The sequence below is a fragment of the Rana temporaria genome, chromosome 5 (genome assembly GCF_905171775.1).
Source record: "Rana temporaria chromosome 5, aRanTem1.1, whole genome shotgun sequence".
Lineage (NCBI taxonomy): Eukaryota > Metazoa > Chordata > Amphibia > Anura > Ranidae > Rana > Rana temporaria.
The window spans coordinates 166,925,053-166,951,935 of NC_053493.1; the positions used below are offsets into that span (position 1 = coordinate 166,925,053).

A 26,883-nucleotide genomic window follows, 5' to 3' on the forward strand; every position below is an offset into this window, starting at 1 on the left:
ACTTGTTTCTATAAATTGTATCTGTTTAACCGCTTACCCCCCGGACCATATTGCTGCCCAAAGACCAGAGTACTGCGTCGCTTTAACAGACAATTGCGCGGTCGTGCGACGTGGCTCCCAAACAAAATTGGCGTCCTTTTTTTCCCACAAATAGAGCTTTCTTTTGGTGGTATTTGATCACCTCTGCGGTTTTTAGTTTTTGCGCTATAAACAAAAATAGAGCGACAATTTTGAAAAAAATGAATATTTTTTACATTTTGCTATAATAAATATCCTCCCACATTTTTGGGACCATTGGCATTTTTATAGCGATCAGTGCTATAAAAATGCATTGGATTACTATAAAAATGCCACTGGCAGTGAAGGGGTTAACACTAGGGGGCGGGGAAGGGGTTAAGTATGCCTGGGTGTGTTCTTACTGTGGGGGGGGGTGGCCTCACTAGGGGAAACACTGATCCTCGGTTCATACATTGTATGAACCGAAGATCAGCATTTCCCCTGCTGACAGGACCGGGAGCTGTGTGTTTACACACACAGCTCCCGGTCCCCACTCTGTACCGAGCGATCGCGTGTGCCCGGCGGCGATCGCGCCCGCCGGGCACACGCACGTCATACTACGTGCTCTCGCCCATCCGAGCCAACTTGTGGACGTATAACGGCGGTGGGCAGTCGGCAAGTGGTTAATTAACCACTTGCCACCGCCATATAGAAAAATTACGTTGGCAAAGTGGTTGTATTATCCTGACTGGACGTCATATGACGTGGTCAGGATAACAAGCCGCTGCGCTCCCCCGGGGGCACGCATCACAGCGATCTTTGTTGCAGCGTGTCAGTCTGACCCACCGTAACTCTGATCTAGGTAAAGAGTCTCTGACAGAGACTCTTTACCACGTGATCAGCTTTGTCCAATCACAGCTAATCACAATGTAAATGGGAAGAGCCGTTGATCGGCTTTTCCTCACTCGCGTCTGACAGACACTAGTAGAGGAGAGCTGACCGGCTGCTCCTCTGACAGGGGGGGTCCACGCTGATTATCAGCGCAGCCCCCCCATGGATGCCCACCCAGGACCACCAGGGATGGCCACCACTGATGACCACCAGGTATGGCATTCCTGGTGGCCATGGGTGACAATGTGTGCCAACACACATTGCCAATGTGTGCCCACACATGATGCCAATCAATGTCCACCAGCAATACCTGCCAGAGCCTCCTAATCAGTGATGCTAATCGGTGCCATCTATCAGTGCCAATCATCAGTGCCACCTATCAGTGCCCATCCATGCCCATCAGTGTCCACCTATCATTGCCACCCATAATTACCCATCAGTGCAGCCTTTCAGTGCCCATCTGTGCCACCTATGAGTGCCCATCTGTGCTGCATATGAGTACCCATCAGTGCTGCATATCAGTGCCCATCATCAGTGCCACCTCATTGATGCCACCTTATTGGTGCCACCACATCCATGCTCATCAGTGCCCAGAAATGCAGCCTCATCAGTGCCCATCAGTGAAGGAGAAAATACATACATATATTTACAAAATGTTATAACAGAAACAAAGAAAAAACATTTTTTTCCAACATTTTTGGTCTTTTTTTTATTTGTTTAGCAAAAAATAAAAACCGCAGAGGTGATAAAATACCACCAAAAGAAAGCTCTATTTGTATGAACAAAATTATAAAAATGTTGTTTGGGTACAGTGTAGCATGAGCTTGCAATTGTCATTTAAACAGCGACAGTGCTGAAAGCTGAAAATTGACTTGGGCAGGAAGGGGGGAAAGTGCCCAGTATTGAAGTGGTTAAATGAATTAAAATTAAATAACTAAATTAATGTTTTGGGTGAACATTGGAGTAGAAGTGGCTTTCCACATCTATACTGCCACCTGCAAGGATACCAGCAGCTGAAGTTCTGACCGGTTTAAAACCCTCCTCCCCAGACACTCCAAACCCTGGTTTATCATGATATAATCTATCAGAAAAGTAGAAGCAGGATGTAACATGTAGACAGATTCACTCAAAAGATATACCATGATCTTCTATATATGTGACATAACAGATCTATCTGCTTGCAGGAATAAATATGATATACTTGTCACCCAGCCATTAGCTGTAAGCACTGATCAAATGCTGCTTTTTCAGCAAGACCGTTCAACAGTAGCTGGTCGTTAGAAAGTGGTATTTCAGCATAGGTCAGTGAGATGCAGTGATTCATTTTTCAAAAGCTTACCAGACATCTACCTGTTGGCAGAATGGAAGACTTTGTAAAATTAGTCGGCAATAAATATTGGCATTACAATTATTATGTTATTGTTTTAGTCTTAATCATAATAAATAATGAAATACAGTTTGTACAAAACAATACTTTTCCTTAAAGTGGTTTTATGCTCAAATTTTACACGTTTACCTTCAGGTAAGCCTATAATAATGCTTACCTGTAGGTAAAATTAATATCTTCTAAACCTGGACGGTTTGGGAGATATTTCCTATGCATGCAGCCACTGACGTCACGGCGCATGCGCTCTGAATGCCCCAGCTTAAAGCGGATCTCCACTCTAAAGTGGAGTCCCGCTGATCGGCACCCTCCCCCCCTCCGGTGTCACATTTGACACCTTTCAGGGGGGAGGGGGGTGCAGATACCTGTCTACAGACAGGTATCTGCACCCACTTCCGGCCCTACGATACGGGCAAAGGACGGGTTTTTTCTCCGCTTCCCGTCCGTCCCCCGTTGTATGCTGGGAACACTCGGCTCCCAGCACACAGCGGGAGCCAATCGGCGGGCGCAGCGCGACTCGCGCATGCGCCGTAGGGAACCGGGCAGTGAAGCCGGAGCGCTTCACTTCCTGGTTCCCTCACCGTGGATGGAGGGGGGAGCAGCAGGGTGACGAGCGATCGCTCGTCATCTGCTGCGATCGGCGCTGGACTCCAGGACAGGTAAGTGTCCTTATATTAAAAGTCAGCAGCTGCAGTATTTGTAGCTGCTGGCTTTTAATATATTTTTTTAGTGGCACATCCGCTTAAGAAAACTCCTGCGAGCATGCCCACGCATGAGTGACATCATCGCGTCTATAGATAGATAGATATATATATATATATATATATATAAATATATATATATATATATATATATATAAAATCTCACGGTAAAGCTTGGTACACAGTATAGTTTTTTTTCCATTCTACATAGTGGGTTGAACGGAAAAAAAAGCTGTCAGCCGCTGTACTCACTATGCAAATCTCCCCCCCCGCTGAGCTATTGTGGATCGGGAGTCAGTTGGCTGCTGGTTTTCCAGCATGCTCGTCCGACAGAAGCCAGCTGAAAGGCTGGCTTCTGTTGGACAGACTGACGTACACACGAGTTGAATGTTGGTTGTTTTATTTATTTTTAACCAGCAAATGTCTCCTGACATTCGGCCCGTGTGTACCCGGCTGAAGACTCAGAAACTTAGAGGTTACATAGGCTGCACAATTATTTCAAAATATGTTCAAATGTGCATGTAAAATAAAAAATAAATTGTAGCATCCACAATGTGAGTGCTAAGTTAAACCAATATGTGTTTTGTTCTCTTGTTCACAGGCAAAAAAATCTATTTATTCTCACCTAAGCACATTAGCAGATTTTACTATTGAAATGTTTGATGTTATTGATGAAATCAACTATCAGTCTTACAATGATTTTGTTCTCAGAGTGGGTAAGTAAGCTGCTTTAAACACATAAAAACATCAGTGACAGATTACAGTGAAATTATTTCAGCAACAGCCTGGCACATATTACTATGAAGTAGCGTCAAAGTAATCCTAGGTGCTCATTAAACAAAGTAAAATAGGAGTTTTGAAATTAAATACATTTTTGCTTTTAAAAATCTTAATCATTATATACACTGAAATTATCATTTGAATATATATGTCTAGATCAGTGATGGCGAACCTTGGCACCCCAGATGTTTTGGAACTACATTTCCCATGATGCTCATGAACTCTGTAGTGTAGTTAATAGACATGTGCATTCGTTTTAGGAATTTTAGGTATTTTCAGGTATTTTCGTTAAAGCACAGAATACGAAAACCGAAAGATCCGACATAAACAAATGCTTTATTTTATTTTTCGTTGTGGTCGAATATGCCTAACCTTAACTCAATTAGTCCAATATTATTCTACATAAAGAGAAAAGATTTGACATTGAGAGAAAAGATTCGACATTATAGAGACATGAAGAAGAGTCAACATAGAGAGAAAAGATTCGACATAGAGAGAAAAGATTCGACATAGAGAGAAAAGATTCGACATAAAGAGAAAGGATTCGACATAGAGAGACATGAAGATTCGACGAAGTAGCTAAAAACATACGATCGCAGCAAGCGGACATTTGTGGTGAAATGCTCTGCCAATAGGCTATAGAAGAATTCTAATGTTGGTTGACTAGTAATAATTAATAAATATAATTATTATTAGTCATACAACATTAGAATTCTTCTATAGCTTGTAGGCGGAACATTCGACCAGAAATGTACAATTGCGGCTTCGTACAGTTTCGTTGCTCCGTCTAATCTTTTTTTTTTTTTAAAGATTCTGTCGAATCTTCTTTTTTCTTTTTTTTTTATTAAGATTCCGTCAAATCTTTCTTTTTTTTTTTTTTTTTTTTAAAGATTCCGTCGCATCTTCTTAGAACATTCGACAGACACCATAAGCCTTCAATGACAGATTCGACCTTAATTCATTTGGATTTTCGGACGAATGCATTTTTTTAACGGAAAACAAAATAAATAAAAACGAATTTTGGTAGTAACTAAATAAATTAATTTTTCGAAATTCCGAAATAAAATATTTCAGTGTGCACATGTCTAGTAGTTAAGCATCATGGGAAATGTAGTTCCAAAACATCTGGGGTGCCAAGGTTTGCCATCACTGATCTAGACATATATATCCAAATGATAATTTCAATGCTTAAATACACTGCAGAGTGCATGAGCATCATGGGAAATGTAGTTCCAAATCATCTGGGGTGCCAAGGTTTGCCATCACTGGTCTAGATACTCCTTGTTGTTGTTAAAGCCAATAGCCATGCGATGGCAAGTTTAACAAACAATTATGAGACAGTACATTGTACAAGTGTATTTTGGTGTATTTTACGTTTTTATGTTAAAAAATATCAAATAACTTTAAAATATACCAAAAACCTACAGTATACAGTCTCTTTATTTTTCCAGGGTGATATTTGCTTATCTTTTTCATACCTATTGTCTAAAACACCTCCACTAACAACAGATTAAACCCAAATTATTCAGTTGTTCAAAGTCCTAAAAACAGGCTAACTATCTAAAACCCCTAAATTTAGCGGACATCGGGACATTTTCACTTATGCCTGGTCAGCATATATCTTTCTCATTAGAGTCTCTCCTCTTATATCTTGTGTTTGCAAAACATTGGATACTATTGGATTCCCCCACAGACAATCTACAGTTAAATCTTAGTAGACCATTGTGAAGGGAAACCAAATCAGTGATCAGGCTGACATAGCAATGCAATGAAATTGTCAAACGCCAAAGTTAAACAGTTGGGAGATGATGATAGGAGATGGAAGAACAACCTGCAGATACTGAGCCTCCCTGAAGATGCTAAAGGTGGCGACCCAATGGCCTTTAATAATAAATACAGATACTGTATGAGATTTTTTTTTCTCTAAGGCCTCGTACAGACGACCGGATCTATCCGCTGGGATTGATCCGCGGATCAGTTCCAGCAGATAGATCCGGTCGTGTGTACGGCCTAGCGGACATTTCCCCGCGGATTAAAATCCGGCCGATCGATTTCAAGCAGATAAAAATTTCTTAGCATGCTAAGAAATCTATCCGCTTGAATCGTGTCCAGCGGATTGATCCGGTCGTCTGTACAGACTCACCGGATCAATCCGTCCGCTCCCATCCCTCGCATGCATCGTAATAATTCGACGCATGCGTGGAAGTAGTTGCCTTCTAGCGTAGCGCACGTCGCCGCGACGGCGCGAGACGTCACCGCGGATGTATTCCGCGCGGATTTCGATCTGATGGTGTGTACAGCCATCAGATCCAAATCCGCCAGAGGATTTATCTGCTGGAAACGGTCCGCCAGATATCCTCTGGTGTGTACGAGGCCTCATAGTTTTCCAGATATTTGATTGTGTAAAGAGCTAATTGCATTTCCACATGCCTGATTTCTCTAGGCATGCCAAAGGCCAAGTATTGGATAGGGAGAGATAGGGACTAGATTAGCAAATTAAAGAAAGAAACAATATGTGGGTGTTTTTCCTGTTATTGCATAGGTTTCCTCTTGGTGCTCAGGCTTCTTTCAGCATTCCAAAAAGTTATTTAAGTTTCATCGGCTTCCATTCAAATGGATCCTAATTTGTGTATCTAAGACTATGGTATTAGACTGTAATGACTACATGCAGAACAGGAATCTGTAAGTAACTTTTGTAAAAGAAAAATATGATCAGTAGTTAGTCAAGTGGCATTAATGGGGTTATTTACCTTGAAAGTGCAATCGCTGTAAATCTGAGGGGAAGCTCTGAAATGAGGGGAAGCTCTGCTGATTTTATCATCCAATCATGTGCCAGCTAAAATGCTGTTTTTTTATTTTCCTTGCATGTCCCCCTCAGATCTAAAGTGACTGCACTTCCAAGTGCACTTTCAGTGCACTTGTAGTGCAAAGTGGATTTGCCTTTTGTAAATAACTCCCTATGTGTATTGCTTAACCACTTAAGGACCGCCGCATGTACATATACGCCGGCAGAATGGCACGGACAGGCACATCCACGTACCTGTACGTCCCTGCCTAGATGTGGGTCGGGGGTCGCATATTGGCAGCATATTGGTCCGGTCCTTAAGTGGTTAAACTTGCTTGGGATAATCAGGTCTATTTAGCCAGAATGGTTACTGTTTAGTAAAATTACTTGGCCCTGGAATGAAGTCATTGGTCTTGGAATGAAATGAGAATTATTGCTCTGCAATGTAGGAGGCTTTCCTTATACAGTAGTCATAAAAAGTTTTCCTTGCCATGCATGTTTTTATAGTTTATTAGAACAATTCACCAAATTACTAAATTTAGTTGTTTGGGGTTTTAAATGTTGATATACTTTATGTTGATGTAATTTAATGTTAAAAAGTTAAAACACATCTTCAAAGTGGTGCTTTGTACATGCTAGGGATGCAGATGGCATTAGTTAACAATTACAGGGGAGGGGTGGTAAAAGCAGGTGGTTGATCCACGCTTTTAATGCCTGTACCCAACCATCTCCAAATGTACATATCGTCCAGAGGGAGAGAAGTCATATAGTCATAATGCTTTGTTTCACAATGTGGCAACCTGAACTTGTGTGTAGAATCTCACTCTCTTAACTGGTTAAGACCCGGACCAATATGCAGGTTAAGGACCAGGCCCCTTTTTGCGATTCGGCACTGCGTCGATTTAACTGACATGGCTCCCAAACAAAATTGGCGTTCTTTTTTTCCCACAAATAGAGCTTTCTTTTGGTGGTATTTGATCACCTCTGCGGTTTTTACTTTTTGCTATAATAAATATCCTCAAAAAAGATATATAAAACGTTTTTTCACTCAGTTTAGGCCGATACGTATTCTTCTACATATGTTTGTTAAAAAAAACGCAATAAGCATTTATTGATTGGTTTGCGCAAAAGTTATAGCGTTTACAAAATAGGGGATACTTTTATGGCATTTTTGACACATTTTTGGGACTATTCTCATTTTCACAACGAAAAGTGCTATAAAAATGCACTGGTTACTGTGAAAAAGGCAATGGTAGTGAAGGGGTTAACCACTAGGGGGCGCTAAAGATTTAAGTGTGTACTAATGTGTTTTTTCTAACTGCAGGGGGGCATGCCTGGACGTGTGACATCACTGATCGTCGTTACCTATGACAGGGAACAGACTATCAGTGACAAGCCACAGAGAAGAACGGGGAAGGTTTGTTTACACTCACCTCTCCCCGTTCTTCAGCTCCTGTGACCCGATCGCGGGACACCGGCTGCGATCGGGTCCCGCTGGCACGGTCACAGAGCTTCGGATCGGTGGCGCGCTCAAGACCCACTGCTGGGCTCTTAAAGGGGATGTACCTGTACGTCCATGTGCCCAGCCGTGCCATTCTGACTACGTATATCGTCGTGCGGTGGTCCTTAAGTGGTTAATGTTTTGTTGAGTGATTGGTCTTGTATTTGCCTCACCTGTAGTTTTCTGAAGGCAGCATGTAGAAAGTGGACTTTCACAGTTGAGTTCCTTCCACAGTTCTGCTTTGTGTACATACAGTACTATATGCAGCCAAACTACTTGTAAAAGGTAATATCTGGAATGGCAAAGGTATAGGATGCACACAAATTTGGTCTATATCCATTTAGGAAATATATAAACATTTCTGCCCAGAGTTTAGCTGGAAATAGAAGATATAAAACACTAGCCTTTGCTGTTCAGACTTTTCTGCCGTTCTTGGGGTTTTAGAAGAATTGGCCTGTTGGCTGAAATATCAACCCTTTCGCTGCCAGGCCTTGTGCTCCATTTTTACCCTCAGGTGGTCAGACCATTTTTGCAATTTTTCCTTTGCTTTATTATTTTTCAACTATAGCTTTCAAAGTTTGTAAAAGACCCCCCAAACCATATATTTTCTGAAAGCACATGACCAGTAGAATAAAAATAAGATGCTACTGATTTCTAAGGTCCCACGATATTTGCACAAATGTTTAGCAAAACAATATTTTTACAAAAAATTCACTAAAATCAAGATTAGCAGATAAATACACAGCAAATTTTACAAGTATTTGTAATTTTTACATTAAGCCTTTTTGCAAAATGGTGAAAATCGAACATACGCAAAAATGTAAATATCCATATTTTTTCCTCACAGCTTTAGGAAATTTGTGAAAGACCCCCCAAAACTATATATTTTCTGAATGCATGTGACCTTTAAAATTAAAAGAAGGTGAATTTTTAGAACCCGCAATATTTACGCAAATGTTTATCAAACCAATATATTCGCCAAAAAATACACTAAAACCATTGTTAGCAAATAAAAACACAGCTAATTTTACAAAATTCCTGCTAAATCTCTACTAAATATAAAATCTTAACCTGTATAGAGTTAATATATAACAAAAAAAATGTTTACATTGTGCCTTTTTGCAAAATGGTGAAAATCGAACCTACCCAAAAATATATCTAAAAATCTGGAGGTTTTCATTTTCCAATTACAGCTTTCAGAATTTGTTAAAGACCCCCACACCATATATTTTCTGAACGCACATGGCCAGTAGAATAAAAAGAAGGTACTACTGATTTTTAAGGCAGCTTTATATTTGCGCAAATGTTTATCAAATCAATATATTCGCTAAAAATACACTAAAATCATTAATAGTGTACATAAACACAACATAAAAAATTCCTGCTAAATTGCTGCTAAAGTATTGTTTACATGTGGTATACTAAAGTGTATGCCCATGGGGGGCCATGTTTACCCACAAGTGTTCCATGCATTCCTGTACATGCAGTCCCATTTATGTCAATTGGGATGTAATGGCTGCACAGGCATAGCTATTGTTCCCAATCTGACATCCGTGTGGGTACACCAAACCAAACCAGACAGTGTGAGCTCAGGGACAGGCATGTGGACCTACAAGGATGTAAAATCAAGAGCAACGGCTCTGTTCATGCAGGTGCTACATCCCAAATGACATCAATGGGACGGCCTGCACAGATATGCACGGAACACCTGTGCGTCCCTGTAAAGGTACACTGTCCATCTAGCAGATCAGATAGGATGGTTTTGTATGTAAATGGACAGGACAGGTGGTCCGTTTCCATCCGACCGCTCCATAAAGAATAGCGGGCTGTGTCCATTTTGCATCAACGGAGCGGACATTAGCATGTCATCCACCTGCTCAGCGGGGATCAGCAGACAGATCCCCCGCTGAGCAGGCGAATCTGCTTGAAAGAGTTTGCTCCATGTGAAAGGGGTCTTATCAGGAGCCGCTGGTCCATTAGAGGCATAAAGGCATGTGTATGATTTTTTTTTCAAGCCACATGATTAGAACCCAAGGCTCTAATTTGCTTGAAAAAAGGTTGGGTTTAGGGTGCAGAGCATTGCATCCCGAACCCACCCACTTGTGACAATAGCAAATTAATATTTGTCTTCTGGCTTCTCCTTCTATATTAGCAGAGACCCTTGAGAATAAAATGGCGATTGTTGCAATATTTTATGCCACACTTGTATTTGCGCAGCAGTCTTTCAAGCACAATTATTATTATTTTTTATTACACTTTAATGAATTTAAAAAACTAAACAGTAAAGTTAGCCTTTTTTTTGTATGTGAAAAATGATGGTAGGCCGTGAGAATTGTGAGAGAACTTTATTCTAAGCAAAAAATTGTGATTCACATTTTAGCCAGAATTGTGCAGCTTTGATACACAGCCAGTACCAACTTCTCTGGAATTATCAGTTTCCCCTTCAGAAACCATATAGCAAACATAGAGGATAACAACAATTCAAGCCCATAGCTGACAGGCTGACATACTTTATTTTAAAACAGGGTTTTTACTTACGCTAAGCAAACTAGCAGCCTCATACGGTGATAGCTTTGTCAATAGGTCGACGAACCCCAAAAATTCAACAAATAGTAAAAATTTTAGATCTGAGTATGTATGCCCTTTAAAAGAGAATATAGAGATGTTGACTGTGGACAAAGAGAAGACAAATTATTAAAATACCTTTTTCAGCTGTGTATACAAAGGAAAATGTGGGAACTCTATACAATGGGGATAATATTGACAATATAGCCCCAAAAGAACCCTAATAACTCAAAATGGATATGGTCCAGAAACGTTAAGATAAAATAAAGGTGAATAAAGCACCTAGACCACATATATTTACACCCATGGGTCCCAAAGAGTTGAGCTCCCTTTATTTTATTGTTTCAAACTATTAGAAACTCTTTAGCCACTTCAGCCCCGGAGGGATTTACCCCCTTAATAAAGCCATTTTTGTGATATGGCACTGCGTCTTTTTAACTAACATGTGTGTGGTTTGTGACATTGTACCCAAACAAAATGTATGTGTTTAAAATTATGCACCTGGGGGCTAAAAACATGCATGCATCCTACCATCTAGAAGGAGTACCACAGGGAGTGTCAAAGGTCAGGAGGGTATTTCGGTATTCCTAGATCATAGACTTATTTTTGGCATGCAATGTACAGTGGGGATCGAAAGTTTGGGCACCCCAGGTGAAAATTTGTATTAATGTGCATAACGAAGCCAAGGAAAGATGGAAAAATCTCCAAAAGGCATCAAATTACAGATTAGACATTCTTATAATATGTCAAAAAAAGTTAGATTTTATTTCCATCAATTACACTTTCAAAATGACAAAAAACAAAAAAATTGCGTCTGCAAATGTTTGGGCACCCTGCAGAGTTAATATCTTGTACTGCCCCCTTTGGCAAGTTTAACAGCTTGTAAACGCTTTTTGTAGCCAGCCAAGAGTCTTTCAATTTTTGTTTGAGGTATCTTTGCCCATTCTTCCTTACAAAAGTCTTCCAGTTCTTTGAGATCTCTGGGCTGTCTGTCACGCACTGCTCTTTTAAGGTCTATCCATAGATTTTCAATTATGTTGAGGTCAGGAGATTGTGAAGGCCATGGCAAAACCTTCAGTTTACGCCTCTTGATGTAATCCCCCGTGGATTTTGAGGTGTGTTTAGGATCATTATCCATTTGTAGAAGCCATCCTCTCTTTAACCACTTCCCGACCCGCCTATAGTAAATGTACGTCCTGTTTTTAAATATGAATATCTCGGTAACAGCAGCTGCTGCCACAACCGAGGTATCCATATTTTCTGTGGGCGGCCGTGTAAAGGATAACGGCGGTCTCCGCGGCGGATTCGCCGAGAGATCGCCGTTATCGGTGGCGGGAGAGGGCCCCCCCCTCCCGACGCTTTTCCGCGCCCTCCGCCGCTTACCGTAGCCGTCGGTAGCGGCGGAGGAGATCGGATGCTGCCGCCTGGTGAGTGAGGACTTGAGTGAGGGCAAGATGGCCCCCACCCGTCCTCATAGCTCTGCTGGGCGGAAGTGACGTCAAAACGTCAGTCCCGCCCAGCCTCTTTAAGAGACAATTTTTTTTCCTTTTTTTTTTTTTTCTTGCATTTAAGTCTAAATATGAGATCTGAGGTCTTTTTGACCCCAGATCTCATATTTAAGAGGACCTGTCATGCTTTTTTCTATTACAAGGGATGTTTACATTCCTTGTAATAGGAATAAAAGTGATCATTTTTTTATTTTTTTTTATTTCAGTGTAAAAAATAATAAAATCAATAAAAATAAATAAGAAAACAAAAAAAAATGTTTTAAAGCGCCCCGTCCCGACGAGCTCGCGCGCAGAAGCGAACGCATACGCGAGTAGTGCCCGCATATGAAAACGGTGTTCAAATCACACATGTGAGGTATCGCCGCGATCGTTAGAGTGAGAGCAATAATTATAGCCCTAGAGCTACTCTGTAGCTCAAAAAATGCAACCTATAGAATTTTTTAAACTTCGCCTATCGAGGTTTTTAAGGGTAAAAGTTTGACGCCATGCCATGAGCGGGCGCAATTTTAAAGCGTGACATGTTGGGTATCATTTTACTCGGCGTAACATTATCTTTCACAATATATTAAAAAATTGGGTCAAATTTATTGTTGTCTTATTTTTTAATTCAAAAAAGTGAATTTTTTCCAAAAAAAGTGCGCTTGTAAGACCGCTGCGCAAATACGGTGTGACAAAAAGTATTGCGATGACCGCCATTTTATTCTCTAGGGTGTTAGAAAAATATATATATATAATTTTTGGGGGTTTTAAGTAATTTTCTTAAACTGTTTTAGTCTTGTAAATGCCGAATCTGAAAAACACCTAAGGTCTGGAAGTGGTTAACTTCAGCTTTTTCACAGATGGCATCAAGTTACCATCCAAAATTTGCTGAAATTTTATTGAATCCATTTTTCCTTCTACTCATGAAATGTTCCCTGTGCCACTGGCTGCAATAAAACCCCAAAGCATGATTGACCCACCCCATGCTTAACAGTTGGACAGGGGTTCTTTTCATTAAATTCTGTGCCCTTTCTTCTCCAAACGTACCTTTGCTCATTCTGGCCAAAAAGTTATATTTTAACCTCATCAGTCCACAGAACTTGTTTCCAAAATGCATCAGGCTTGTCTATATGTTCATTTGCAAAGTTCAAACGCTGATTTTTGTGGTGAGAACGTAAAAGAGGTTTTCTTCTGATGACTCTTCCATGAAGACCATATTTGTACAAGGATCTCTTTATAGTGGAATAGTGTACCACAACTCCAGTGTCTGCCAGATCTTTCTGGAGGGATCGTGCAGTCAAACGTGGGGTTTGAATTGCTTTTCTCACAATCACAAAAAAGCTGTTTGTCTGATATTTTTCTTGGTCTTCCAGATCTTGCTTTAACTTCCACTGTTCCTGATGACTGCCATTTCTAAATTACATTCCGAACAGAGGATATTGACATCTGAAAACGCTTTGCTATCTTCTTATAGCCTTCTCGAGCTTTGTGAGCGTCAACTATTTTCAGTTTCAGTTTTCTAGACAACTGCTTAGAAGAACCCATGGTGCTGATTGTTGGGGCAAGGTCAGATTAGTCTGGGCATTTAAAACCTTTGAGATTGACATAACCTGGTCTTCCCAGATGATGATTGAGAACAATCAATGACACTGGCAGGTCTCAGCTTTGCAAAGGGGGCAGTGCATGCTATAAATTCTGCAGGGTGCCCAAACTTTTGCAGACGCCATTTTTTCGTTTTGTGTAATTTTGAAAGTGCAAATGATGGAAATAAAATCGAACTTTTTTTTACATATTATAAGAATGACTAATCTATAATTTGATGCCTTTTGGAGATTTTTCCATCTTTCCTTGGCTTTGTTATGCACATTAATACAAATTTTTACCTGGGGTGCCCAAACTTTCGATCCCCACTGTACATTCTCTAAAGCAGTGGTTCTCAATCTGGGGTTGGGACCCCCTCGGGGGTCGAATGGTGATTTGCCAGGGGTCACCAAATCCTGGCCTGTTTCTGAAGCCCACACCGCTCTCCCAGCCTTTTCTTGGCCGCCCAGCTGGGCTGTGTCACAGACTCAGACCTTCTTATGTCTAAAATCATCCTATGACCACTAGGGGCATAGGATGCCTGAAGAATGATATCTTGGACTACAATGAGATGGGATTATTATGTAATTATTATCCACATATATTCCAAGATCTGTAGGACTATTTTAAGGTTGTTGATTCTGAACTCAATGGGTTAATTGTAGATGTGACTCTTTCATACTGCTGGATGTTATTGTTGTCACCTCCAGCTATCTCTCTATCCTCTGTGCTAATTGCCTCTATTGTGTGTGTGAAGATGTCCTGTGTTTACGCTTAAGAGATTATGTATTGTACAGCAGATAGTGAGGAGCCGGGATGTCTGGTATCCTGTCTGGCTAGAAGATTAGATAATTAGCTCATACATGTTGATTATTGTTCTGTCACCTCCTCTTTGCTGTATATAAGATTGTGTCTTTGGTCCTATTAAAGACTCCATACTTAGCACACATACAAGTCTCGTCTCGTTGTGTGTTTCAAGGCAGCTAAAATCGAGTATCTATGTTCAGACTGATGAAAGCGGTACATGACGGAAGCATTCGGTCTGGATGCGGGGACCTTCCGTGACAGTGGTGGCTAGCAGCGGGATGCTTTCTGCAGTCGGGACATCAACCTCCACCTGGATCCAAGGTTCGGATAGCAGGAGAGGAGAGGTACAGATACCAGCCGCCATGGAAAAGGAATTTGGAAGGAGGTTGCGAGAGAAGCAGATACAGCACAGAGGACCAGTATCAGAGCAGGTCCTGCTAGGATGGTCCGATTCGATCCGCTGCGAACTCTGGAAGGAAGCACTAGCTCTCGAGCAGCAACACCAGGGAAAATCTCTCCCCTCCATCCATGTAAGGTACTGGTCGCAGTATGAAGTACGAATGCTGTTATTGGGGGAACAACCAAAACAGGAGTGGATAGCAGAGTTAAGCAGGCTGATCCGGGCAGAGATGCGGTTGGACAAAAGCTACAGAGCCCTTCGGTGGTATGTAGCCCAAGTGTGCCTGTGGTCAGCGGATGACAGCCCCACGGAAGGCTTTGACTATAATGGCCTGGGATTGTTGTATTGGAGGATGTACGAGGACCCCGACTTTGGGAGCGATTGGGAGTGGCGTTTGGAGGACATAATGGAATACAGAGAGCGAAGACTGAATCACTCGGAAGTGCACTGGCTACAGGAAGATTTGGAGTTTCTGGCTGTTCAGGAATGGGAGGTGGAATTTGCCTACGGACGGCTGCTAGACTCTGCTCAGCACCAGGGCTGGGCTGCCTTTGCCTGGGACTATCAGGAAATACCAGTGGACAATGCTGAAGTCCTGGCTGAGGAATTGGCAATGTGGCAGAGTAACCGTGTGCTTTGCCAACCTGCCCCCGCAGCTATGGACGCGGAGGTCTTATGGCGGATGCAGCAAGTGCTGACTGACCTTGATGATCCTGTTTCTGCATGGGATGATCTTGGATGGAGGAATGTGCCTGTCCAGCAGTATGCCAGAGAATCGGCAGTGGAAAATCTGGAGATTGCCATTCCCAAAGCTGAAGTGCTGACCGCAGGGCAGAGCTCTGCTAACCTCTGCTCAGTACCTATGGCATCTTCTGGGTTCCATGGACAGGAGATGGTGAACCTCTATCCCCAGACACCAGTTGCAGATACAGGGGATTTAATAGACTTTTCTGCTGAGGAAGAACAACCTGAGGAGCCTCCAGCAGAAGAGCTGGTATTAGGGCCACACTTCACTGTGCTCTGCCCATCACCAACAGCAGTATCTGTGGAGTTGCAAGGAACTTCCCCAGCTGAAGCGCTGGTCACCGGACAGAGGGTTCAGGACCTCTGCCCCACCCCTGTGGCAGTTCCGAAGGCTCAGGGTGAGAAGGTGGCGATCACTTCCCAGCAGCAGATACAGGGGGAGAAGGGAGAGGAAGTGTTCATCGTCCCTCCCCAACAGTTGGCCAGGGTGGAGAAGGTGGTCTTTCCTCCCCAGCAAAGATCTGTGCATCTGGGAGACAGTACCACAGACATGTTGTCCCAGCAGCCATATGAGGGAACGGAAAAGGAAGCAGCCAGCTCACCTCCCCAATGGCAGCTACACAGATTGGGTGTGGAGGAATCCAGCCTCCTTCCCCAATGGTTAGCTGGAGCGGATGATGTGGAGTCCCCAGTAGAAGTGTTGGCAAAAGGGAAGAGTGCCGCTGGCCCCTGCCTAGCACCTACATTATCTCTACAGCTTCAGGAAGCTGGGGCGGTCGGCCCCTCGGCCCAGCAGCAGACCAAGCCTTGGAATGTTAAAAACCACCCAGCTAAAGCGCTGGCAGCCGGACAGAGAGTCAAGAGTCAATGACCTCTGCCCCACACCTACTGGTGTCAACTACTCCTTGCAGCCAAGATTGGAGGTCATGCGGACAGACTATGTGAGTTCACTTTGTCCGACTAACGCATGTCCAGACCAGGTGGAGGTCTGGGACCTTGTTAGTCGACTTTTGATGGGGGAGAAATGTCACAGACTCAGACCTTCTTATGTCTAAAATCATCCTATGACCACTAGGGGCATAGGATGCCTGAAGAATGATATCTTGGACTACAATGAGATGGGATTATTATGTAATTATTATCCACATATATTCCAAGATCTGTAGGACTATTTTAAGGTTGTTGATTCTGAACTCAACGGGTTAATTGTAGATGTGACTCTTTCATACTGCTGGATGTTATTGTTGTCACCTCCAGCTATCTCTCTATCCTCTGTGCTAATTGCCTCTATTGTGTGTGTGAAGATGTCCTGTGTTTACGCTTAAGAAATTGTGTATAGTACAGCAGATAGTGAGGAGCCGGGACGTCTGGTATCCTGTCTGGCTAGAAGATTAGATAATTAGCTCATGTTGATTATTGTTCTGTCACCTCCTCTTTGCTGTATATAAAATTGTGTCGTTGGTCCTATTAAAGACTCCATACTTAGCACACATACAAGTCTCGTCTCGTTGTGTGTTTCAAGGCAGCTAAAATCGAGTATCTATGTTCAGACTGATGAAAGCGGTACATGACGGAAGCATTCGGTCTGGATGCGGGGACCTTCCGTGACAGGCTGTTCCTAGAGCCCGCAGCTGCCCACTCAGCCTCTTTGCAGCCGCATATTCAGTTCACAGCATGGCTGGGGGGCAGAGACTAGAAGTCAGCTGACTGGTGAGGAAAGTGAAGTGGGATGGGCAGAAGGAGACCCTATCGCCTGATTTCAGCATAGGTGTCACTGCAGCGAGACACCACTGTAGTACGGGTTCCACAATATGATAATAATTTTACTGTTAGGGGTCCCCACAATTTGTGAAAGGTTATCAAGGGGTCACGGCACTGGGAGGGTTGAGAACCACTGCTCTAAAGCAAGCTAAATACTTTCTTGTATTAAGAGGTATAGACTCCAGAGAGATAAAGAGAAATCATGCTGCCCTGTACAAATCAGTAGTAAGACCTCATCTGGAATATGCAGTTACATTTTGTGCACCAATTCACAAAAAAGATTTTGGGGAATGAAGAAAAAGTTGAAGAAGAAGAAAATGCAGAGGACAGCCAAACTGATAGGAGGCATGGAGGACCTCAACTATGAGGAAAGATTAGCTGACCTGAATGTATCTCTTTTGAGAAGAGGTGATATGATCATCCCAAATAAATACATAAGTGGTCCACATAGTAAACTTGGTGTGAAGTTATTCACTTTTAGGTTATATTATATAATTTTTTAAGTAATAACATCAGAGATTGTTGATTCAGGGAATATCCGATTGCCTTCTGACAAATCAAAAAGGAATTTATTTTTGCCCCACTGGAGAAAATTGGACCATGCTTCATAGCAGGGATATGCAATTAGCGGACCTCCAGCTGTTGCAGAACTACAATTCCCATGAGGCATAGCAAGACTCTGACAGCCACAAGCATGACACCCAGAGGCAGAGGCATGATGGGACTTGTAGTTTTGTAACAGCTGGAGGTCCGCTAATTTCATATATCTCTGCTTTATAGGGTTTACAGTAATACTTTGGAGTACGAGCATGCTTGAAGAGATGCTTGAAGACCACTCAGATGCTCGGAGACCACTCAGAGACATTCAGAGACGCTCGGAAACTGTGCGTCTCCGAGCATCTTTTGGGGTATCATAAGCTCTTTTATCTAAATAATTTTGGAATTTGTATTAAAACTTTGTTGTGTATCTCAGACAATAAACATTTGTTCTTATATTCATCACTCCATGGTCTTATTGATTGACATTCACCATTAGACTTAACCGATTGAGCACTGTCCACCCACTATCTCCTGCTGACAGGTATAATACTTCTGGTGTGAGGGCTGGAGGCCTAGGCACAGTCAGGAGGAGTAGTTCACTGGTTAACTACACTACAGCTTGATAGTATTAATTCTTTGTCCCCTAGGAATGGGCAGAGAGATTCTCTTTTGAAGTTTTAAAGGTTATATGGAAAGACAATTTCCCAAAGACTAACTTTTGTTCTTTAATTGTTTTCAGGAATAAATGTTGGACCTGTTGTTGCAGGAGTTATTGGTGCCCGACGCCCTCAGTATGACATCTGGGGCAACACAGTTAATGTTGCCAGTAGAATGGATAGTACTGGGGTGCAGGGAAAAGTCCAGGTAATTTATTTTTGTTATTGTTTTTGCTCTGACTATTGGTCTGTTAGATTCTACCACATGTTATGCCAATATAACAAAGTTAAATTAGCAATGATTTCCACAAAAATAACTAAAATGTATTATCTAGTTTAATTATGAATTAACACATTTATACCTTGAATTGTAGACTCTATGTAACGCTTGTTAAAACAAGTGTTTTATGCTTGTGGTTTTCAAATGTTGGACCTGTTATGCACAATAACAAAGAACCCCTTTCAGTGTCCTCTTGAATTATGATTGATTTAGCTATTCTACTTCATCATACAGCAAAAATAAGAAAAATAAAGTAAATATGTTACAAATTTGAGCATTTCAAAGAGGATTGGATACCCTTTATTGGTGTAGAGAGTAGGCTAAGCTTCCCATCCTTTCTATAGATCAATATAGGTTTTTGCTTACACATTTTTGTTTCTAATAAACAACAGAATTTTTAAAATACATAATAAAGAGAAATTTAGCCCACATTACAAAATAGAGTGTCAACCAGGGGCCCCAGAATGTTTGCATGTGTGTGTATACAGTATGTGTGTGTGTGAATGAATGAATGAATGAAAAACTTATATAGCGCGGCACATGCGAACTGAATCGCCTCTGTGTGTGTGTATATATATATATTTGTATGTGTGTGTGTGTATATATATATATATATATATATACACACACAGGATCTCACAAAATAAGTACACCCCTCACATTTTTGTAAATATTTTATTACATCTTTTCATGTGACAACACTGAGGAAATTACACTTTGCTACAACGTTAACTAGTGAGTGTAAATTTGCTGTCCCCTCAAAATAACTCAACACACAGCCATTAATGTCTAAACCGCTGGCAACAAAAGTGAGTACACCCCTAAGGGAAAATGTCCAAATAATCAATATTTTGTGTGGACATTATTATTTTCCAGCACTGTCTTAACCCTCTTGGGCATGGAGTTCACCAGAGCTTCACAGGTTGCTACTGGAGTCCTCTTCCACTCCTCCATGATAAAATCACGGAGCTGGTGGATGTTGGAGACCTTGCACTCCTCCAACTTCAATTTGAGGATGCCCCACAGATGCTCAATAGGGTTTAGGTCTGGAGACATGCTTGGCCAGTCGATTACCTTTACCCTCAGCTTCTTTAGCAAGGCAGTGGTTGTCTTGGAGGTGTGTTTGGGGGGGGGGGTTATCATGTTGGGGGGGTTATCATGTTAGGACTGCAGTTACACAGAGTGCCGTGACGTGGCCTGCAGCTTCCCAGACATTTGCAAATGACTGCAACTGAACCTCTGTTTTAATCACATACAGTTAGACAGATTAATTTGGTTTTGTGCTTCTTTGGTTTGGTATTTTTGAGCCTGGTCCTTATGGTAAGAATTTTTTACATTTCCATATGTATACTTAATCGCATATTGCTAATCGCATCTCATTTAAAGTCCCAACCGTCCATATTTTATCCTTACAGGGATGGAGGCCTGTGGTGACCTAAACCACATGCCTCATATAAAGTCCCAACCCCATTTTTTAACATTAACCAGGGATGGAGATGCGATTTCAGGAGTGTCACACATTGCCTCCACAGATCTGCCACCAACAAGTTAATTTATGCATTGTCGTTTTTTGACTAGCTGACCCAGTTTGATGTGGTCCGCACCCAGTTTGGTGGTATTTTGGCTTGGTAGGCATGTTTTGGTTTCACCCCTGTTTTTTGTATTTTGTTTTTTCAGTGCTCTCATTTGCCAGACCAACCATAGATAGGGGCGGTTCTATGTTGCCTTCTGCTCCCTGTCTAATAATTAGCACACCTGGGTTCCTCCTTTGGAGGCCTTAAAAATCACAGTTAGGACTGCAGTTACACAGAGTGCCGTGACGTGGCCTGCAGCTTCCCAGACATTTGCAAATGACTGCAACTGAACCTCTGTTTTAATCACATACAGTTAGACAGATTAATTTGGTTTTGTGCTTCTTTGGTTTGGTATTTTTGAGCCTGGTCCTTATGGTAAGAATTTTTTACATTTCCATATGTATACTTAATCGCATATTGCTAATCGCATCTCATTTAAAGTCCCAACCGTCCATATTTTATCCTTACAGGGATGGAGGCCTGTGGTGACCTAAACCACATGCCTCATATAAAGTCCCAACCCCATTTTTTAACATTAACCAGGGATGGAGATGCGATTTCAGGAGTGTCACACATTGCCTCCACAGATCTGCCACCAACAAGTTAATTTATGCATTGTCGTTTTTTGACTAGCTGACCCAGTTTGATGTGGTTCGCACCCAGTTTGGTGGTATTTTGGCTTGGTAGGCATGTTTTGGTTTCACCCCTGTTTTTTGTATTTTGTTTTTTCAGTGCTCTCATTTGCCAGACCAACCATAGATAGGGGCGGTTCTATGTTGCCTTCTGCTCCCTGTCTAATAATTAGCACACCTGGGTTCCTCCTTTGGAGGCCTTAAAAATCACAGTTAGGACTGCAGTTACACAGAGTGCCGTGACGTGGCCTGCAGCTTCCCAGACATTTGCAAATGACTGCAACTGAACCTCTGTTTTAATCACATACAGTTAGACAGATTAATTTGGTTTTGTGCTTCTTTGGTTTGGTATTTTTGAGCCTGGTCCTTATGGTAAGAATTTTTTACATTTCCATATGTATACTTAATCGCATATTGCTAATCGCATCTCATTTAAAGTCCCAACCGTCCATATTTTATCCTTACAGGGATGGAGGCCTGTGGTGACCTAAACCACATGCCTCATATAAAGTCCCAACCCCATTTTTTAACATCATGTTGGAATACTGCCCTGTGGCCCAGTTTCCAAAGGGAGGGGATCATGCTCTGCTTCAGTATGTCACAGTACATGTTGCCATTCATGGTTCCCTCAATGAACTGTAGCTCCCTAGTGCCAGCAGCACTCATGCAGCCCCAGACTTTCACACTCCCACCACCATGCTTGACTGTAGGCAAGACACACTTGTCTTTGTACTCCTCACACACGCTTGACACCATCTGAACCAAATAAGTTTATCTTGGTCTCATCAGACCGCAGCACCTAGATACATATTAGGTGAGATTGAGCACTGACAGGCTGACCCACCACCCCTTTAACCTCTGCAGCAAAGCTGGCAGCACTTCCAGTGATCAGTATGAGAAAGTGAGAGCGATAACATTACATTTAACACACCTGCTCCCCATTCACACCTGAGACCTTGTAACACTAACACGTCACATGACACCAGGGAAGGGGAAATGGGTAATTGGGTCCAATTTGGACATTTTCACTTATGGGTGTGCTCAATTTTAATGCCAACGGTTTAGACACTAATGCCTGTGTGTTGTGTTATTTTGAGGGAACAGCCAATGTACAATGTTATACAAGCTGTACACTTATTACTTTACATTGTAGCAAAGTGTAATTTCTTCAGTGTTGTCACATGAAAAGATATAATAAAATATTTAAAAAAATGTGTATATATATATATACTGCTCAAAAAAAATTAAAGGAACACTTTTGAATCAGAACTCCTGGGATATTGATCTGGTCAGTTAAGTAGCAGGGGGGAGGGGTGTATACAGAAGGGGTTGTTAATCAGTTTCAGCTGCTTTGCTGTTAATTGAAATTAACAACAGGTGCACTAGATGGGCAACAATGAGACGACCTCCAAAACAGGAATGTTTTTTCAGGTGGATGTGTCTGACATTTTTTTTTCCCTACTCATCTTTTCTGTTTTTCACTAGTTTTGCATTTGGCTAGGGTCAGTGTCACTACTAGTAGCACAAGGCGATACCTGGACCTTATGAAGGTTGCACAGGCAGTCCAACTTCTCCAGGATGGCACATCAATACATGTCATTGCCAAAAGGTTTGCCGTGTTTCCCTGCACAGTCTCAAGAGCATGAAGGAGATTCCAGGAGACAGGCAGTTACTCTAGGAGAGCTGTAGAAGGTCCTTGACTCATCAGCAGGACCGATATATCCTTTGTGCAAGGAGGAACAGGATGAGCACTGCCAGAGCCCTACAAAATGACCTCCAGCAGGCCACTGGTGTGAATATCTCTGACCAAACAATCAGAAACAGACTTCATGGGGGTGGCCTGAGAGCCCGACGTCCTCTAGTGTGCTCTGTGCTCACTGCCGGACACGTGGGAGCTTGATTGTCATTTTCCATTGAACACCAGAATTGGCAGGTCCACCACTGGTGCCCCATGCTTTTCACAGATATTAGCAGGTTCACCCTGGGCATATGTGACAGACGTGAAAGGGTCTGGAGAAGCCGCGGAGAACTTTATGCTGCCTGTAACATCGTTCAGCATGACTGGTTTGGTGGTGGGTCAGTGATGGTCTGGGGAGGCATACACATGGTGGGACGCACAGACCTCTACAGGCTACCCAATGGCACCCTGACTGCCATTAGGTATCGGGATGAAATTCTTAGACCCGTTGTCAGACCCTACGCTGGTTCTGTGGGTCCTGGTGCACAACAATGCCCGGCCTCATGTGGTGAGAGCATGCAGCCAGTTCCTGGAGGATGAAGACATTGATACCATTGAATGGCCCCCAAGAACACCTCTGGAACCTATTGTTTGGTCCATCCGGTGCCGCCAGGTTGCACCTGTCTGTCTGTTTAGGAGCTCAGTGATGCTCTGGTCCAGAGCTGGGAGGAAACATCCCAGGATACCATACGTCATCTCATTAGGCGCATGCCCTGATGTTGTCAGGCATGCATACAAGCACTTGGGGGCCATACAAACTACTGAGGACCATTTTGAGTTGTTGCAATGAAATTTAAGCAAAATGGACTAACTTGCTGCATAATTTTTTCACTTTGATTTTCGGGGTGTCTTTGAATTCAGCCCTCTGTAGGTGGATAATTTTAATTTCCATCAAATGATGTGTCAACCTTTCAATTCCTAACACATTACCCAGTCCATATCCGTATAGATATCCAGCGTGAGATTTTTTCCCATTGAGATCTGATATGTTTTCATAGTGTTCCTTGAATTTTTTTGAGCAGTGTGTGTATGTGTGTGTGTGTGTGTGTGTGTGTGTGTGTGTGTGTGTGTGTGTGTGTGTATATATATATATATATATATATATATATATATATACACTATGGGGTCTATTTTTAAATGGTTTCATACAAGATTCACACAATTTTAAAACCAAGATTCATACAATATCATGTTAGATTCAATTAGGAAAATGTGTAAATATTGAGTGAAAGTTTTGTGAAACTTGGGTGAAAACATTGATAAACATTGCACGCACACTTGCACACATATACTTGGGCTCCTGCTTGATAATTTGTTGTTGTAAAATGGGTTGCACTTCTTTTTTTACTGTACTTTATAGAAAATTGAAAGAAAAATACCAACATTTTTAAATATCTTAAACTAAGGTTATGAAACAAAAGTAACAATCACTAAGCTTTAATAAGTATGCTATAGTCCAAAATGCAGCGCTTCAGTGAAAAAATACATATGTGATAGTCCATGTGAAAGAGTCCATATGAGATGAAAGCTGATATAACACCTCTACCAAGCTTCAATGTGCAGAAGAAAAAAAAGGCACACCAACGTGCTCTCAATCTGCTTACCAGAAAGATATGACAACAGGCAATGTAATCATATGATGCAGAGGGTCCGTGGCATTTGCAACACTCCAAACTTGATAGATAGATAGATAGATAGATAGATAGATAGATAGATAGATAGATAGATAGATAGATAGATAGATAGATAGATAGATAGATAGATCAAGGGGATATCCAGAGTCATCATTATCAGAAGAGCCTCCAAGACTCACATAAGCAAGGTTTACCCAGTATGAAGAAAAAAGTAACAATAGTAAAGCCCATAAAGATAAACCAAACAGTGTTTATTGTAGTCTACTTACAGGTAAAACAAGAACATCATGACATAAAAAAAACTCCACGGCTCTTAGCGTGCTTGCATTGGCCAGCCTGACAGGTTTCATCCTACTTGGATATCATCAGAGGCGACAATTTTAAAACCAATATTCATACAATATCTTGTTAGATTAATTTAGAAAAATGTGTAAATATTGAGTGAAAGTTTTGTGAAACTTGGGTGAAAACATTGATAAACATTGCACGCATACATGCACACACATACTTGGGCTCCTGCTTGACCATTTATTGTTGTAAATATACAAAGAAAAATAACAACAATTTTAAATATCTTAAACTAAGGTTATGAAACAAAAGTGACAATCACTAAGCCTTAATAAGTATGCATCTATCTAATTTGTCTATTTATTTTATATTTGGAAACTGAAAAGTAACTTTTCTTTCCAGGTAACTGAAGATGTCTATCGAATATTAAAGAAATGCAATTATGAATTTGTTTGCCGAGGTAAAGTCAGTGTTAAAGGCAAAGGGGAGATGTTAACGTACTTCCTTGAGGGAAAAGTTGATGGATCAAATGCACAAACTCGATCTCTAAACTTAGAACGCAAAATGTACCCTTATGGTAGATCGAACATTCAAACAAAGTTGGGCTTAAGTTGTCCATCTGTAACACCTGCAACAAGTCTTTCTAGCCCAACTGTGGGTACACTTCAAGCTACAACATCTCATGCAAATCAGACTCTTCATTACCTTCCTTCTGTGCCTGCAGTTGAAGAGGCATGAAACAAAAAAAAATCTTCTTTGCGTCATCCACAGTGAGCTGAATGCCTGTTCTTGTAATAAGAAAATAAGGGATAAAGAGAAGTCACAAAACCAAGGATAATTTATCCAACCAAAGAGAACTATGGGAACTGTAAGAATGGAAAAACCAAGGGCTAACAATTGTGTTAGGTGTTCAGGGAACAAGCCGTTGTGTTCCAAATTCTAATGGGATTTGAGAAACCAAATTCAAAGATTGCATAATAGGATTGAGTGTGTCTGTTGAAAATAACAATTTGAGGTATATATCGGGATGCATTCATTTAAGGTACTTATTTATTTTAAATATTATCAAAAGAATAAAGCAAACATGTGAGTTTTTTTTGGTAGATACATTCAGTCTTATGGGATAAGTAACTTCCCTTCTTGAATGTACTCTTTATGTTTAAACATCCACAGCTTTTGTAGCTGAATTTTGGTACAACTCTCCTAGGACTTCCATATTTTGATTTGATAGGAGTTAACATTTTTGAAGGTGCTAATATTTGAAAGTTGGATCACTTTAAATGTTTAATACTGGATATTTTTGCACACATTGGGTGAAGTTGTAAGGTATTGTTCAGATACAGACCAATTTCAGAGATATATTAATTCATGCTTTTTGCATGTAACCTGTATCTTTGCATGAAGTATATTATTGTATATCTACAGCAGCAAATGAGGAAAACAAAGACTGGACTCAGGGGTTATACAGATAACTGAAAAAAACTTACACTATGTATTGTTATTATTTAGGTGATTTAAATATATTACAAGCACTGGTACCTGCACAATTTTTGGAATGTTTTTGAAGGTTTTTCAGTGTAACCCATGGTTAAGTGTGACTCATAGTAAAAAGAATACATACATTGTAATTAACATAATTTACTTTGCACATAGTTCCATGTGCAGCATGATTTTGATTGCAAAGAAATTCCAGTTAAGTCATCCTCGTCTTATTAAACCAGAAGGAGCGGTTATTAATTACTGTTTGTTTTGCATAAATGTAAAAGATACATTTTTTTCTCAGAGTACCTCTTATGAAAACACAATAGTTTTTTTGTAGGCTGATTATATATATATATATATATATATATATATATATATAACAATTGACATCCCCAAGTGACTCTATTTGCATGGGACCGACTGATTAGCAAACCTAAGAAGGGGTGTGGCTTACTGTACATGGATGTAACTTGGTGAATATGAGCATGATTTTTCAAAATCAAGGGATGGTAAAATAAATGCATGCAGCCAATCACTAGGAGGCAGGTCACTCTAAGGCAGTAATCAGAGATTGCACATAAATCGTTCCTGATGAATTGCTATGCTAGATATTGGTAGTCCAGGAATGTTTTACTTCCTGGAGATGACAAGTACAACTTAATTTGTAGGAATGGT

The 26,883-nt window shown here is 41.2% G+C and overlaps 1 protein-coding gene across 1 annotated transcript in view; it reads left to right on the top strand.

The window, feature by feature from the left end:
- ADCY1 (adenylate cyclase 1) overlaps nt 1-26,568 on the top strand; it is a 536,332-nt gene extending 509,764 nt beyond the window's left edge. The window contains exons 18-20 of the mRNA XM_040353333.1: nt 3,575-3,689; nt 18,664-18,788; nt 25,129-26,568. Coding sequence (XP_040209267.1) covers nt 3,575-3,689; nt 18,664-18,788; nt 25,129-25,464 — 576 coding nt within the window. The 3' untranslated portion in view covers nt 25,465-26,568. The remainder of the gene's footprint in view (nt 1-3,574; nt 3,690-18,663; nt 18,789-25,128) is intronic.
- The last annotated feature ends 315 nt before the right edge of the window (nt 26,569-26,883 follow it).